Below are 17,568 nucleotides of genomic sequence, written 5' to 3' on the forward strand. Positions count from 1 at the left end.
GGAAATAAGTTCATTCTGTGCTATGAGTAAGGTCTCTGTCAACATCTACTGGCATCCCAAGCGAAATGTTAAGAATTTTGTATGTATGTCTGTAAAAGGAGGTAGCCTCACTGCAATGTGTTTGTGCTTAAAACATGATAGCAAAGGCAGTGCTCTCCACCTTGTGTGGTAGTTGTTACCATAAAGTTCAAGTTTAGTAAACTTGGGACGTCAAGTAATATCAGTCATATTGCTTATTTTTGTGTTTTGGTAACCTAGTTGTCAAAATTTAACTCACCTCCAGCAACACAGCTACATTTCTGTGCCAAAAGTAGTAAATATTTGACCTTTTTTTCCTGGAAAATGGAAGAAATCTTAGTAGCAAGACTATTTTGAAGATCATTGGTGTATAAGCAGGCTGCTTTTCTACCAAGATCAGGTTTTCACTATAACAGCGTTTCAATGCTGACACTTCCCAAGAAACTACGAAATTAAATTCTCAGAATAAAATACATGTTTACTAGCTAGCATAGACTTGTTAGGAAAGCCTTTACTCACACAAAAATCTTTATCCATCTAAGTAACATTAGTGAAACTAGCAGGATTGGGCTCTTGGTCTGGAGTGTTTTCAAGATGGTGAATTCTAAATGCTATACTTTTGTCCAGCTGAACTGTATTTTTGCTTGTGTTTGTTTTGGTTTGGTTTTTAATTTATCAGGAAATTGATTTTTAAGTAAAATATCGTATTTATAATTGTGTCTGCAAAAACATTTCTGAGTTTGTCATGATCTTTCTTCATCTATTTTAAAAAAAAAGATTTCTGGGACAAACTCTATACAATACAGTAAATAGTGTTACAAAGATGTGGGAAAAGAGATGATTTCTTTCCTTTCCTATATTTTTAAAACATTTAAAAAAAAAAGGTAGACAAATGTTGAAATATACTCTAACTGTTGAAGTTTCTCTACTTTAGGAAGAATCTATGCTCAGGTCAAGCATTTTGGTACTTATAACGGCTTTGTCTTAGTTATATTGTTGCAATGCTGTAATGCAGTTTTTTATTTCTTTAAATCTTCTCTTGTAAAATTTTCAATTTCTATATAAATTAATTGGCCCTGATGCTGCCAAAACAGACATAAAGATTTATAGCTCTTACCATCTGATTGCACGTATCCTACTTGTCACCACTCTTTTTGCCACTCTATTTAATTTGAAGGCATATTGCTGTGTGGGAAAATCAGCCACCTTTTACACCTAATCTCTCATCACCTTTCAGTTCTAATGCTGTCATCTGTAACCCACTCAGGCTTGTGTAATTTATTTTGTGCAGCTAAGATATTCCAACTATCTTTTTTTATTCAGGAAGAACTTTCTGCCCTCTCCTTAAGGGTTCCCCAAAACTTTTTATATTAAAAAAGTGATCTACAAATTTCTACTAGTTCTAATCTTTATGTGGAGGAAACAGAAAGACAGGAGGCATGTAACTATGCATGGACACACATGTGCATAGGTGCAGGAGAGAAAGCACATGTGTATTCAGGTTTTCTGCGCATTCACAGTGTTGTGCTCTGTTACTGTTTGTCTTTTCTTTATGATTAATTACTTTTCATTCCACATATTCCTTAAATACCTTTTTACAAATGAAGAAGAAAGTGAACATCGAATGTTCACAATTTTTGAATTTTGAAAGGACTATAAGTTTATATATTTATATACCTAGTATTATTTAAATATCTGATAGTCTGGAGGGCAAAAGAACAGAGGACAAAAGGAATGGAACAGTATAGGATACCTTTCTTTCTATTCATTTCTGAAAGCACAAAATAGAGATTTTGAGCCTCGTTTGCATGAACACATATTTGGTCAGTTACAAATGCACTTCTCTATGGGGTTTTGTGTATACTTTTGAGATGAACTTTATCTTCATAAAAATATTTCTGTATTACAGTTAGGTTCTTGGGTTTTGCCCATTTCAAGTTTTACTGTGGACAGGGCTTAAGTGAGATTTTATTTTCATGTACTATCTTAATCTTACAATGGTGTATTGTGAATATTTCAGAAGGTGACGTCATGAAATGCTGATTTATATCTTAAGAAGAGCCATGGGTCCTAGTATATCCATAAAAAGGTGACTGACCATGGGAAATGGTCAATCATTTATTTTTCCAAAGAAGAAGAACGTGGGTTGGGTTTTGGGTGGTTTGTTTTTTTTTTTTTTTTTTTTTTTTTATCATAACCAAAGAAAATGAACAATACATCCAAGAAATCAATTATATGTGGCTTCTTTTTGGTAATAAATTATACTGTTTCGAGAAAAAAATTATGAATATGGATATGGTTAAATTCAGGACATTGAAGTTAATGGATGGGAAAAGTGAAGACTCAACTTTACAGATGCATGTCTAAGGTTTTTTTTTTCCTTTACTTTACAGTGACCCAGGGTGGGGATGCAATTGCATCTGATACATGTCCTGATCCCGGAATTCCTGAAAATGGGAAAAGGGTGGGCTCTGACTTCAGGTAGGCACATTTAGTTTTCTCTGTGATTAAGAGGAAGATTATTTCCTGTTACATGCATACAGAGCATACAACTACAGATATGTATCATTTCCCTAGTTTTAGATGTGTTGAGTCTTTGTCAAAATAGTTCCAGTCCATTGCATATCTTGAATTGGTTTTGCTTGTTTCTTTTTTAAATCAATGTATTTTAAATAAGAATTTTAGAGCATAATAATCTTGTCTGTGTAGGAAAGACAGAACTGTCAACAGCATCAAAGAAGAGGAAGAGAGAATTGTCATTTTTCCCAATATATAAAAGTTGTTAAAAAGCTTGGGAACACAGCAAATTCAGTGTCTGAGGCTGTGATGAATGCCATCTTCTTGCTTTTTTTGTTTTCAGCTTTTGTTATATTCATTTAAAAAAAGAAGACGAGGTCAAATGGGCCCTTATGGAGAAAGGAGGAAGGTTGATTTTTCTCTGTTGAGGAAGAAAAGCAGAGACTGCAAGGTGTGGCAGAGAAGACAGTCAAAGGAAGGAGATGGGAGCCTCCAGCTCATGGAGACATTTATAAGTTGCCCAGCAGGGAGAGGACATCCAGACCTAAGAGTAAATGGAAAGGGAAACTTCATAGGAATTAGAAGGAATTGTGCAAGATAATCAAATCTGGCTCCTGAATGAAGGCTCTTCCAAGCTAGGGCATAACTGAAGGGAAAAAGAATTTAAAAATCTATGCTATTTCTGACTGACCTAGTCTTTTTGAATTTTTCTTTATTTACCCCCAAAGGAGTTTGAGAACTCATAAACAATTCCAAAGTTAAGAGAGGCAGTTATATGCAAAGTCATGGTTTCATTGGCAACAGGGCAGAAGTTAAATGTGTTTTAAAAAATAATGAAGCAAAATAAGCTTTTCAGTAAATAGGTTAGAGAGAGAGAAGCTATCCAGAAGATATTTGCTATTATCCTGTTCTATATATTCTGATTCTGGCATGTACAGCTGCTGCAAGCAAAACTGTATGATGCAAAAATATAGGATGCACTTGCTGTCCAAAAGTCTGCAGTTTTAGGAAAACAAATGTAATTTTTATCTATGTCTCCATTAATGCTTGATGTATTGAGGAGAGAAACATGAGTTGGTAGAAGACTGTGTAAGAATGAGATACTAAAATATAACTCTTTCTCAAGATATATTAAAATGCGTGTATTCATCTGAGGGATACCTGTGTACTTCCACTGTTGTTCTGGAGAGTATTTTACTTTACTATTTGTGCAGATATGCCTCAGTTTCCCTCCTCCACTTGAGTCTCTCCTCATAACCATAAAGGGTGCAGAGCATATCTGTTCTTATGAATTCCTCCAAATCAAGTACTTAGTTGAAAGAATTAAGGGCAGCATCTAGCATCACTGTTATTAGTGGAGAGAGAAAAGCATCTCTGGAAACTCCATAGCCAAATTTTTAATGGAAAATGGCATGAATTCACACTTGAAGGGGCTTTTCTCACTTCATTAACTATAGATAAGTTCAGCAGATCAGAATGGTGAGGTAGCCTGAGCAAATGACATATAAAAAGATGCTGAGAGTTCTGGGGTTTGCTCAGCCTTAAGAGATTCTGAAGGACCTTGTTGCTGTCTACAGCTACTAAATGGAAGTGTGGAGAAGAGAAAGACATGCTTTTCTCAGAGTTGCACAGTGACAGGACTAGAGGCAATGATGAATTACTATTGGATTAAGGATTTTTTTTAAAAAAATGCTTTTACTATGGGGATGGTCAAACTGGAGCAAGTTTCCAAGAGTGTTTGTAGAATCTCCATCCAGGGAGGCATTCAGAGCTCACCTGAACAGGACTCTGAGCCCTCTGTTCTAACTGGACTTGCTTGGAGTGGGACACTGAACGAGATGATGTCCTCTTCCAATCTAATTTATTCTGTGAAACCATGAATCTCATATAGATTTTATGTGTTCACGATACTGCGGGCTGAGAAGACTGTCATCTGGTTATGTCCCAAGTCAGTGGCATAGGAAAAACTGTTAAGAAACAGCAGCAGGCCTAAGAGTACTGGTAAGATGGAAAAGGATAAGAGAATTACTTCTTTTCTTAACAGCAGTCTGTAATTTGAAAGAGAAAGGGATCTAAATTAATTATGGTGAAACAAGTGCAAAGATCCAAACACGTGAGCCGCAAAATGAGAGTGCCCAACAATGAAGTTCCCAGCAGTGCATGAAAATATCAAGACGAGGGAAAGCCCAAAAGAACCTTAAATCTCAAAGCATATTCTAAGATATCTGAGGGAATCTAATGTCAATGAACCTTGCAAGACATAGTTAACTATATTTTGAACACAGTCTTTTATGAGTGAATGTGGGTTAAAGGTATCTTAAGTGTCTGGAGCTTACTTACGACCAATGCTTACTCAATTGACAGAGCAAGGCTATTCCCCTCCTTACTTCACCCCATTCCGCCTTTGATAATATTTTCATTTCACCTAACTTATCTTACTGTTCATGGGGATAAATGAATGCATAAGGGGTTCAAAAATAGCACAAGCAACACCATATAAGACATGATAAATAAAACACTTTAATATACTTTGATCACTTATTATTTGTATGCGTGTTTTGGGCCTTTAATTCTGAATATTATTTGAGAGAAACAATAAAATTTTATTTTCCTCCTAAACCTTACTTGTTATCTGAAAACTGATTATGCAACAGTAAATGTTTTTCTTGTACTGTAAACTTCTTTCCTTTTATCTATTTAAAACATATCTTAGCTATCTTGTAGTTAGCTATTTATATCTAGCTTGGCATTTAAATAGAGTATTTGGCTGCAGTTTAGTTTTTCTTTCTCTGAAATGACAAATCAAGCTCTTCTATAAGAGAAGGGAAAATACTATTTGCTATTGCTTGCATTTCTCCAGTGTAGTGGAAATACTATGGAGAATAAAAGAAACACAATGTTTTTTCTTTTCTGAGAGGCAAGTATAGACACCAGAAGGAGCTATTGTTCTTGTCAGGAGAACGACAACTGTGGATATTAATCTGAAGTAAAACATGTGAAAATAAACATTATTTAAAGTCTTTTCCAGTCTGCTGAAAGACATGTTGTGAGTGGGATAGATGGAAAGGCAGAGGATTTATTTTCAAGACAGCCTGAGACCAAACTGATTCAATGATGACAAGTTCTTTGAAAAGGGTTTCATTGTTTTCAGCATAATAATGGCATTCATTCTAATATTATAAAGCAAACAAAAAGGTATTTAAATCTTAACCTTTTCATTCTGTCCTCCTGCCATGCTTTTACTGTGTCTAGTTCAGGAAGTAGGGGAGGTGATTTTCAGTGATTTAAAAAAAAATCCAGTGGATGTTTGGATTTATTTTGAGGGACTACTTTTTTGGCAACTCAGACTTCGCTACATGAATGAGAACATAATCAATACAATTTTGGGGTCAATATAAAATTTTATTTTATTGTGAGATCTCAAAACAGTAGCTTGTTTAAATGAAATCTAAAATGAATATAAACAATAACAGTTCAGCTCTCCGTAAATATTATATGGTAAATGTGATACTGTGAGAAAACAACCCTTTTCCAGAATTTCACTGACACTTTTAACAGAATTACTTTTAAATTTTCAAAACAGTTTTTTAAAATTAAATTAACTTTCTTATGCTTAGTATTTCTTAAAGAATTTTGTCTTTTTTTAAAAAAAACAGCTTCTTTTGGTCAGATTCTAGCCTTCATTATAAAACCACAAATTTTTCTATGATACAGTGACAATTTGAAATACAAAAAGAAAAAAAAAGGAAATTATTTCTTCCCCCTGTTGAAAGCTTACATTTAGACTTAACAAAACAAAACACTTCCAGTGCCCTTGGATTTGCTCAGTGAGTGGGCAGGTAAACATGTGAAAAAAATAAATTAAAAACATTCATTGTTAACAACTGGAAATTAAGTGAAGTAATAATTTCCTATGAAATCACAGATTAAGTAAGTTAAACTAAGGTTTTAAAAGGATACCACCTTTTTTAATGGAAAAATATCAAGCAGAATCAATGGAGAGTCTCAGCAATTTGGACATTGCTTAGAGGATAAGGACTTTTATTGTAGACTATGTAGCCCAGGTGCATCCCCTCCCTTAAGATGCTTATTTAGATAGATCCCATTGTCCAGAAACAAAATATTCTAGTGACTCAGCTCACTAAGATTTCCCAGTAGCCACTGTTGTCACGAGTTAGTGCTGGGCTAGCCAGTAATGAATGACAGATGGTCTCTAATAACCCCTTTCCCTTCCCAGAAGGGGAAGAGAAAGAGAATAGAGAAAGAGAGACTTGTGGGTTGGGGAAAAGAAACGCTAAAACAGCTTTAATGAAACAATAAAAAGAAAAAGAAAATATAATATTATTAATAAGAAAACAATGAAACGTATACAAAATATATACAGAACAAATATTGAACTCCTCCATTACGATCACATCACCACTGATGCTGCATGGCAGGCACTGGGAAAGTCCCAGACTGGACTCAGCAGCAGATGGGAACTGGGTTCAGGAACTGGATTCATGAATGGATGGATTGGGATTGAAGGCAGAAGAACAAGAACAGAGAGAGTCCTCCTTGAATGCCAGCCATCGAAGAAGAAGGCTTAACCCTCGTGACCCTTCAGCTTTATACTGAATATAACATGTATGGAATGGAATACTCTGTTGGTCAGGTTTCGGTCACCTGTCTGGTTTGCTCCTCCCCACAAGGGCAACGTTTTTACTTCATTACAACCCTTACAGTTACGGCACCTCAACACGGGGTACAAGATTTAGCAGTGATCTTAGTTTCAACAGGAGCAAGTATAGTATAAGTATAAGCAAGAACCTTTCTGCGCACCATTCCTTGATAGTAACTATAAACATCAAGTGTTATCACCTCTAGAAACAGTCACTGTCCAGAAAAACATGCTGTTGAATTCAGAAAGTGCAGTTACGCAGAAGAGACTTAGCAAACAAGTAAAATCACTAAAAGAGAATTAGTTCTGGTTTAACCCAAACCAGGACAACTGTTCTCTTAAACATCCAAAGTTATATGGTTTGATTCAGATATCTGCAATGTACGTAGACATAACAACCATATATATGTATACTTAATTCATTATTAACAAGTTACTTATGCAGACTTTTAATTTTCTTCACATATAATATAGTGTAATAATCCCTACCTCCATTCAGCAGTATTTAGAACTTTTCGATACTTTTTTTTTACCTTTTTTTTGTAAGCCTTGACGGAATTGATATTATTTTCTTGAACGTATCGGTTGTCAGACTCACGGCATAAACCTGATTTCTCACAATAGGTGCTTCAAAAAGGATGGATCTTAACTGAAATTAAAGCAGACTTAGCACATATTGTAGCCACACATAAACCATGTCTAGAACTCTCTCAGTCATTCTTGTAAAACCTACGACTGCTCTTCTGTAGCATACCTGAAATTTAATTAGAATTCTTGAAATGACTTTCAAAAGATTGTACTTGTCAATGCTTATAGCTGGCATTCAGATTTCTGTCCACCTCAAATTCTAACAATAAGGAGTTTTTCAGTACTTCGTATTCCTACCTCACCCTTTAATTTGATGGTTTTGCTAAATTTTTTGGTATGTTTTTAATATGTTGTAGTCATCATATTTATTTTGTGTCACTTAGTTTGTGATCAAACATTTCAAAAGATGATATCCACCATGTAAAATATAGGAAGTTCACATTATTAGTCCTTAGCTACAAGTATTTCCAGAGCTTTGGAAAAAAGAAAAACAAAACACACTGTATAGAATAATAGTGAAACAAGTTGAATCATAATAAGTGTATAGAGTAAATTAATATGTATTAATTTATGTATCCATTAATAACAATTTATTTAAATATTGCTGTAATGATGAAAACCCAGTCTAAACATTAAATCCTTCATTTATTGCATCAGACATCACAATATTTTTATTCCTCCTGGTATTTTTCTTAGGGGAATAATCAAGTATATTAAATTATAAATTGCAATTGTAGACATCCATACATTATAATTATACATTAATTTCACTCTAATTTTTTGTATGTGCACAGTTTTGTAATTCTCCTTACATATCTTGATAGTAGTAAACTTCAGGGAAGTGTTGAAGCTTTTATATTGGTTCACATATCATTATACTTTTGGGAAAGTCTTTATCCAATATGAGATTTAAATACTTCAATTCTCAATTTACATTTATCACAACTAAGTAACTGGTTGGGTTTTTCCTGTTTCCATAGAACAAATTTTCAGAGCCCATAACTTTAGAAAATAAGAGAAAATGCATTTAAAAAATAGGTGTTTAGAGCATTTGAATATCAGATTAGTTGGTCATGATATGTTCTTTACCAAAAAGAGAAATTAATAGTTTATTAATTTGAAGTATGTAATTGGAATCATGCTTGGTCTATTTTTCTGAGGATTTTACTGGGGCACAGGAAGTTCCACCTCAAGATGAGGAAAAACTTCACCCTCTTTACATTGAGGGTCGCAGAACACTGGAACAGGCTGCCCAGGGAGGTCGTGAAGTCTCCTTCCCTGGAGATGCTCAAAACTCGCAGGTACGCATTCCTGTGCGACCTGCTCTAGGTAAACCTTCTTTAGCAGGGGGATTGGACTAGATGATCTCCAGAGGTCCCTTCCAACCCCTACCATTCTGTGATTGCGTGATTAGTAACATTCTGAAGGATAGTAGATTATGACAAATACAAAATAAATACAATTTTAGAAAATTATACTACTTTTCATGGATTTCATAGGTTTTCCATGAACTACTGAAGGAAAGGGCCAATATTTTCCCTACCTTTCTGATGTTTTCACATTTAACAGCTCAAGAACAAAGTGTTAAGCAAACTATTTTTTAAATCTTTCCTAGATTTAGAACATGACATGCAAATTTTAAAATTAAAAAAAAAAATACATCCTATTAAAGTTTTGTGAAAGAATTATAGAAGTACATTGTAATAATGTTAAACAATATAGTTTGTCTTTGTGAGATCCTCTGAGAAACTAGTAGAATATTCTTGAAGGTAGGAATGAGCTGGACATTAGTGAATTCAAATATTTGCTGTCTTCCACAGCGCAATTTTAACCACTGAGCTTTCTGACTGCCGTCTAGCAATCCCCCAGTGTTTAAGATTCAGTGACTTCCAAAGACCAAACTAAGAAATCTGCCATATCACGGTCACTTGATAAAGCATGGGAGTTCACAGCATGGGATTATCAGACACAGATTTAAAAGTGCAAGAAAGCTAACAACAAAACCAGTTGGTAATGACAGGGAACAAAGAATGTCACAGATAATAAATGAAGGCAGAAATATAAATACTGTTTAAGAAATCACTCTTTGAGATACACAGTGACTATATATAGTTTTTTAATTATTTATAAATATTGGTCAGCATTGTTCAAAATAAATTATTTATTAAAAAAACCCAACAAACTTATAAATCACTCCAAAGAGACATATTTCAAAGTTACAAGTATAACAGTCACATTTCAGTCCTAATAAAAGTTATCATTTAGCATAATTTCTAACAGGAAATTTCAACAAGGACACGAATATTTAATGAGTGATTACAATTTACTGAAGTTAATATTTCCTGCTTGTACATATTGACAAGTTACTATATCTAACTGCTTATTCTCTCATTTAAAAGAATATGGAGAGATTGAAATTATTCATAGAATAAATTCTGTAGCCTGAAAGAACAGTGATTATATTTTTTCTTTAAAAATATGTATCTCTATGCATTCATTGAAGTCATAGTTTAAAAGTTCAAACTTAGTATCACAATTGCTTTATATGCCTGGCCTCACTTCCGAAAAAGCTGGACAAATGAGATAATACACTTGTCCCTATAGTATAAGTTGTTTTTTATGAATATAGTAATGATGGAGTAGAATTTTCCCCATAATTTCTTTGTTTGGAGCTACAAATGTTGTCACTTGGTGAAATTTACATTTATTTGGTGAGGTTGATATTTGAACCATATTTTAATTCTTTCATTCTTCCATTTTTCTCCTAGGGTGGGTGCAAATGTACAGTTTTCCTGTGAAGATAATTATGTGCTGCAAGGTTCTAAGAGCATCACTTGTCAGAGAGTGACAGATACACTGGCTGCCTGGAGTGACCACAGGCCAATTTGCAGAGGTAGGGTGCTATTCTTTAGAGTTTTGTCTGAAGTTTGGAAGGGTAATTTATACTTTCTTCTAGAAATGAAATGAAATGATGTCCAAAACAAAACCAAACCCCACATATATATATAAAGTTTATGTATCATAGATATGTGTGTGTGTATATGTATACACACATAAAGGCTTTCCATAGCTTGAAGCACATAAGCAAAGGTGCAGAATTTAGGGAGCTAATTTCCTTTTAATAGTTTTCATTTCACTTAATCTTTTTGTCATGTTAAACAAATTTTTGTTGTGTTAAACATATTTTAAATAGAACTAGTTAGTTAGGTTTGGATTAAACTTTTTAAATTAAATTCCTCAATAGGAGCTCCTCACAATCATATTGTGTTTTACATAGTCCTCATTTTCTGGTAAATTCCCTTCTCTTTTATATATTTTGCTCAACTTTACAGATGACCTAACCTTCCAACTTCTTTTCTAAAAGTTTTCTCACAATGGTCTCAACCAACGAATGTTCCTGCCCCTGCTTTTACGGAGGAGGGGGGAGTTGGCTTTTCCTTTTTCCATTTTCCATTTATCTGTTTGTTTTTCCATTGCAACCTACTGCCTGTAATAAAAGTGCAGAACTGAGGTATATGGGAAAAATAAAGAGTATATATTTATGTACAAAACTTTTCCCTTTCTTAGTACAAAAATTAATTTTGGTTGCATATTTGAGTTGTACATGTTAATGAAAGTTTTAATCCTAGAAATTGTCTTGCCTTATGTCTGCCTAGAACCAGACAACCTAACCAGACAGGCACTGGAACAAGAAAAAACACCAACCTTAATTTAAATTAAAAAGAAAAGGAAAAAGAAAAAAGGAATCATACAAATTGTTTGATATACTTTATTTGTCATTTTGTTATAGATCGAAGAGATACCTCTTGTACTCACAGGATTTTATGCTGAATGACAGTTACCAGGACAGTAAATGATAGAGGGACTGTGAAGGAAAGGATTTGCCACAGCTGAACTTAAACTTTTGCTTGTTCAAGAATGAGTTAAAGCATAATCTTGCATATATAAAACTCATAGACATATAAAAAATTTTTAATTACCTATTTATTTCATAATACCAAAAGAAGAATATTTGTCTTCTGTTGCCAGAGTACATTTTTGAACTTGTTTAATTACATATGTGATATACTTCTAAATTATGCTTTATTCATTAAAGAGTGTAAACAGTTGTGGTGGGCTGACCCCACCCAGCGGCTAAACACCCACCCAGCCACTTGGTCACTCAGCCCCAGCGGGATGCGGGAGAGAACTGGCAGAACAAAAGCTGAAAACTTGTGGGTGGACATCAAGATGGTTTAATAAATTAAGCAAAGCTATGCATGCAACCTAATCAAAAATAAGGCTTTTATTCACTGCTTACAATTAATGGGCAGATATTTAGCCGTTTCCTGAAAAGCAGGGCCTCAGTACAGGTGATGGTTTGTTGGGAAGACAAACCTATAAACATGAATGTGCCCACTTCCTCCTCCTTTCCCTGAGCTTTTGTCGCTGACCATATTGTCAATATGGCATGGGATATCCCTTTGAACAATTGGGGTCAGCTGTCCCAGGTAGATCCCTCCCACCTTCTTGACCATCCCCAGCCTACTTGCTGTTGGGCCAGTGTGAGAAAGAGATGTTGTTGCAAGCACTGCTCAGCAACAGCCAGAACAGTGGTGAGTTATCAACATTACTCTAATTACAAATCTAAACCACAGCACCATACGAGCTGCTGTTAAGAAAGTTAACTCCATTCCAGTCACACCTAATTAAAAAGTCTGTAAAGGGAGCTGTCGGATAAATTATTACAAGCTGTATGTTACGTGGGTAGTATTACATAGGCACATCCATGTAAAGACTAGACAATCTAAAATATATAAAAAAGAAATACGCAAAAATCATTCCTCCTACTCATTCCAGAGCAGTAAAGCAACTGTGATTCATGAGTGTCTCTTGAGCTCAGTGTCTGTGTAGCTCAGTGTATTTCTGTGTAGATCAGTGTAATTAAATTTAGAAAAATCTAAACATACCTTCTCAGTACTTGGTTTCATGCTACTGCAGAATAATGTGTCCACACAACTTCACTGTTCATTCTTGAATTTTTTCTTGTTTGCTAACACATTGCAGAAATGAGTTGAAGTAACCTATGCATGGTAAAACTAATGCTCAGCAGAAAGGGGCTATTTGCTGCTGAATTGCCTGTGTGTTTGCCGTTCCTTCCAATTTATTATCTGCAAATATCTCTATTATGCTTTACTCCCTCAGTAAACTTTTAACTTCTGATTTATCTAAGGATAAATTAGTCCTATACTTCCATTAAAACCTTAGTTGGAAAAACAAGTTACTTTCTTCAAATGTACTTCCAAAACTGGAGCTAAAATTTCACAACAGTCTGAGGATCAAGTCACCCAGTCTCTATAAGTACTTTATTTTTTTCCTGAACACAGATTAACATTGTTTAGACTGAATGGTGGGTGATTCTGGTTCAATATTATAACATTGCACATGGTGCACATTTGTGGATGATGGGAGGTGAAAGATACAAGTTTTATTTGTAGTCCATATTATTTCCAATCCCTTTTACTGACCTTCAAGATGCCAGTATTCATGGTGCTCACACCAAGCATTTAATGATAAAATACACAATACAAAGAAATGTTTTATCACATTTTCTAAATGGTTATCAACTTAAAGTGGAAAAGCTGATAAACTATATGCAACTACCGTAGGCTTAATGATTTCAAGCCTATGAGACTTGGTGAAGAAGCTGAACTTTGCATTAACCCCAGAATGGCGACTAACAAAGTTCAGAATTTATGAAGCTGAGGGATAGTCACAGGCACCATGTTACTGTTGCCAATCTCCTTCCCTTACTTGCGATGGCACAGCAGGGGCTGGGGATCCCCTGGGGACCCAGGAGCAGCAGGCTCTGCCTGAGGTGGCAGTGTAGGGGAAGGCCTCAAAGCCAGGGCCTGTCCCACCGCCCCAGGCAGGGAGCAGAGCAGAGCAGGGGCAGCCCCAGCCTTGGGCAATGGGCGCTTCCCTCAGATTGGGACAGGCCACAGCCGGGCAGAGACATCAGAGCCTGGATGGGGTCAAACAAACAAAGTCTGTGAGCTGGCGCAGGCATGGCTGTGGTGGAATTGGAGGCAGCGGCTCCTGAGGCCTTGCTCAGGCAGAGGATGACAGTCCTGTCTCACCCTGAAATGGATCCCCTGGGCTCACAGGCAGAGTGGTGGAAGGCCCCAGGTGAGGCTGATCAGGGCAGTTTAAGCCTGTTAGTGCCCTCAGGGACTGAATGGTGCTAATGTAAATGTTCCCAGTTTTCCTGAATTTCACACAAAAAACTTATAGCAATTCATTCTTGTTTTCTGTAAGTGATACACAAGGCTATCTAACAATTTTTCTACAATGTTTTGCAGTAACTCCATTTTCTAAACAGACCTCTGGGCAGAACTTCAATTGTAGCTCTTGCTTGGATTTTTTTTTTCCTCCTACTTTTTTTTCCTTCCCCTCAAAGTTAATATAGGAGAAAGATAAGAGAATAACAGCTTGACTGAAAAAGATTTGAAAGGGAGACGTGTCCTAGCCTTTCTTCTTTGTGGATAGCTAGAGAAGGTACAAACTGTATTCAAAAGCTTATTGCTACAAAGTTACACCTCTGCATTAGTTCCTACTGTGGCAGACCTTGTGCAGGATGAATTGAAAATAAAGTAATAAATATTAATTGCCTGCTAGTTGTGCTGGAGGTATGGTGTTTCTACCAGTTACTGGAATGAGAATGTCTATTTCAGATCCTATGAATCTGCTTTTATTATTCTAGTAATTAAATTAATATGTTTTGCTTGATACAGCAGCAATATGCTAGGCTTTCTGTATTGCTAGTAGGCAGCATACAGTGGCATATTTAAATGTGGTTAGTTCTTTTTTTTCCATGTTAAGCACAGACAGCTTGTTAATAACTGTTAGTGATGCTTTGTTAGAATTACCGATGTGGACGAGGGTTATTTTTGGCTTCTAATGACGTCTTTACGGAAACTTTCCATGTGATGTGTCTAAGACTTAAGTGAAATTCATGGAATTGTATTAAGACAGTTTCTATCATAAACTTAGACAATTTCACAGAAAACTGAGTCCTGCTGAATAAATCTAGACATGGAGTTATAGTTAGTTCTCAAAGTCTAGTCTCTAACATAGTAAGAAAGGACCAAGTGCTAGTAGCACATTGTGATGGAAGGATAGAAAACCTGACAGTCATTCTCCTCTAGTTTCTTTTTTCCTATTTGTACCAGTCACACTTCTATTAATGGAGAAGAGCAGGCTTCCTCCCAGCAAGTTTCTGAGGTAAAAAAATGCTCATATTTCACTCTTCAGAATGGAGGCAGCCACAAGAAAAAGACAAAACCCTAAAATTTTACAAAATAGCAGATGTATGTTTGGTACTTTATTCCAATATTCAGAAAAAGAATGACTAAGCTTTTAAGGAATGTAGTCATTCCTCTTGCCTGCACTGAACCTTATGTAAGTGAAGAATGTGAATTACATCAGAAGTTAATGGAAGATAGGCAGATAGTTCTGAGATTCAGATATCTGAAGATATACAGTATCTAAATTCTTAGAAATAATATGCTCTAGACTCTGTATTTTAGCATGTTGCCAAAGTGCTGTAGTACCATAAACCTGACAGTGGAATTTTAAAATGTTCTGAGTTCTATAACTCCATTTGATGTTACTGGAAATTATATGTCTAATTTTTTTTAAAATACTTTGAGATACTGAAATATTTTTAGATGCTCTTTGGAAAATAACTTAATTTGTGAAGTAATTTATTTTCAAAATGTTAACTATCAGATTTGCTGAATGAGACAGAGGGATTGTGTTGGTTTCACAACTGAATCGGTGCTTTACAAAAGTCAGGCTACCGCCTAGAACTGTTTTATATTTTTTCTTTCTAATTTCATTTCCTCTGGTGTAAAGAGCTAATACTGGCCCTTCTTACATTTGTATATGGAAGTCTGCCCCCATCCACTTGGAGAGAGTAAATCTCTTTCTAAACAGATTATTGATATGATAATTATGAGAAATTAATTTACATAAAGTAAGAATAAAGTAATGTAAATTTTGGGCTGATGCATTGAAAAGTGCTGGTTTCCTTTCCTTCTTCCTCATTTTTCAGGATATTTTTGACTGGTTCAAACATTTTGAAAGGTACATTGTTATAGACTATATCAGCATAATAATAATTTAACGCAAGTTGTTATTAAAGCTATGGCAGTTTTATGAGGTTTATTTTAAACAGAGCAATTGATCAAAAGCAATGTGATTTGTTGTTTATCATTTTAGCTAGAACATGTGGTTCTAACTTACGTGGACCAAGTGGGATTATTACATCCCCAAATTATCCAGTTCAATATGAAGACAATGCACACTGCGTGTGGGTCATTACAACAGCTGATCCAGAAAAGGTATGCTTTTTCTTTTTGTCTCAATTCAAACTGTAGAATTTTGGATTTGTATTAAAATTGTTTCATGCATATTTGACAAATGCGTGAACACATGCAAATGTGTACACTCAGAGTAGTAGGTCTCAATTAAAGTTTCCAAGTTTTAAATACATTTTCTAATGAAATACATAAAATTATATTCAAAATCAGGCATTGTTAAATGAGTTGATAGTGGGTTTTTTGAGTTGTATCTTGATACTTACTTGTTGAATCTTAGCGTAAAACCCAGACATACATCTAAGTACTTTGTCTGATCTTGTTAGGTGTTTTACTACCTACATAATTTCTCTTTTCAATACACTGTGTTTCCGATAATGATTCTAAATACGTAACTGTAAATAATTATGCATAAAATAATAGTCTTAATTCAGTATTTTTATTACAGCCCAGTGTGCTGAGGTGCATTTTTACTTGTGGTTCTCTAAAACCAATTTACTTCCTCAATAATTGACAGAGACCCCCTACCTGTAGGAAAAAAAAAAAAGGAAGTAAAAAAATCTTTCACTTATATTTTATTTTTCAGTAGCAGAATGCTAAATAAATGACTTACAATAAGTTGAAGAATGTACAATTTTATATGCACTTTCATAATTACAAAACATGTATATCCTATGCATGTTTTTGGAAGACAGTATTCTTGATTTCTTTAATGTAGTTAAGGAAAAAAATGTTTAACTTTATCTCACCATAAATTAATGCAAACGTTTAGCTGCAAAAAAGATCATTTTGCTGCATGATTTCATAGCATGTTGTTGAGATGTAAACACTTTCTTTGCAAAATCAGCTGAGTTCACTTTTTTCTTAAAACTGATTCAGTGCCTCAATAAAGGTGTGTATTCAGGAAAAACAAGTAAAATTACAAAACTAACACATTGTGGAACATTTTACTGTAGTGGGCCTTCTCTCTGAAGATAAAGGCCTTTTTTCGGTTCAAAATTGAACTGTTATATTTTATTTAGTAGAGCAATTAGAAGTGACCATTTGTCACTGAATGATGTTTGGCTTTAAAGTAATTAAATTTTATAGAAAATACTAAATCACTTTACATTTTTAAATATGGAAAAGAGTTTAAAATATGAAAGTATTTTATATCTTATAAGTATATCTACCCAAATTTACATGCAGTAATATGTAGTCTCATTGATTCTGCAAAATGCAGTGTAGTCTTATAAGAGAAAATTAAAGTGTGCATCAAAAGAAAATAAGTGAAATCATCACTTATATTTTACATATAAATGCATAACTTACTTGGGGCATATTAATGGTTTATTTATTCAAAATGGTTCCATTAGTTTTTCATTTTTATTTTTCTTCCCTTGACTTTTCAAGATTTTTAATTTTTTTTTTCATATTTATAATAAA

At 34.6% G+C, this 17,568-nt stretch overlaps 1 protein-coding gene across 1 annotated transcript in view; it reads left to right on the top strand.

The window, feature by feature from the left end:
- CSMD1 (CUB and Sushi multiple domains 1) overlaps nucleotides 1-17,568 on the top strand; it is a 1,224,748-nt gene that overhangs the window by 796,976 nt on the left and 410,204 nt on the right. The window contains exons 8-10 of the mRNA XM_086461528.1: nucleotides 2,412-2,499; nucleotides 10,552-10,676; nucleotides 16,046-16,167. Of these exons, the coding sequence (XP_086317654.1) occupies nucleotides 2,412-2,499; nucleotides 10,552-10,676; nucleotides 16,046-16,167 (335 nt within the window). The remainder of the gene's footprint in view (nucleotides 1-2,411; nucleotides 2,500-10,551; nucleotides 10,677-16,045; nucleotides 16,168-17,568) is intronic.

The sequence above is a fragment of the Leptosomus discolor genome, chromosome 2, assembly GCF_034619465.1.
Source record: "Leptosomus discolor isolate bLepDis1 chromosome 2, bLepDis1.hap2, whole genome shotgun sequence".
Lineage (NCBI taxonomy): Eukaryota > Metazoa > Chordata > Aves > Leptosomiformes > Leptosomidae > Leptosomus > Leptosomus discolor.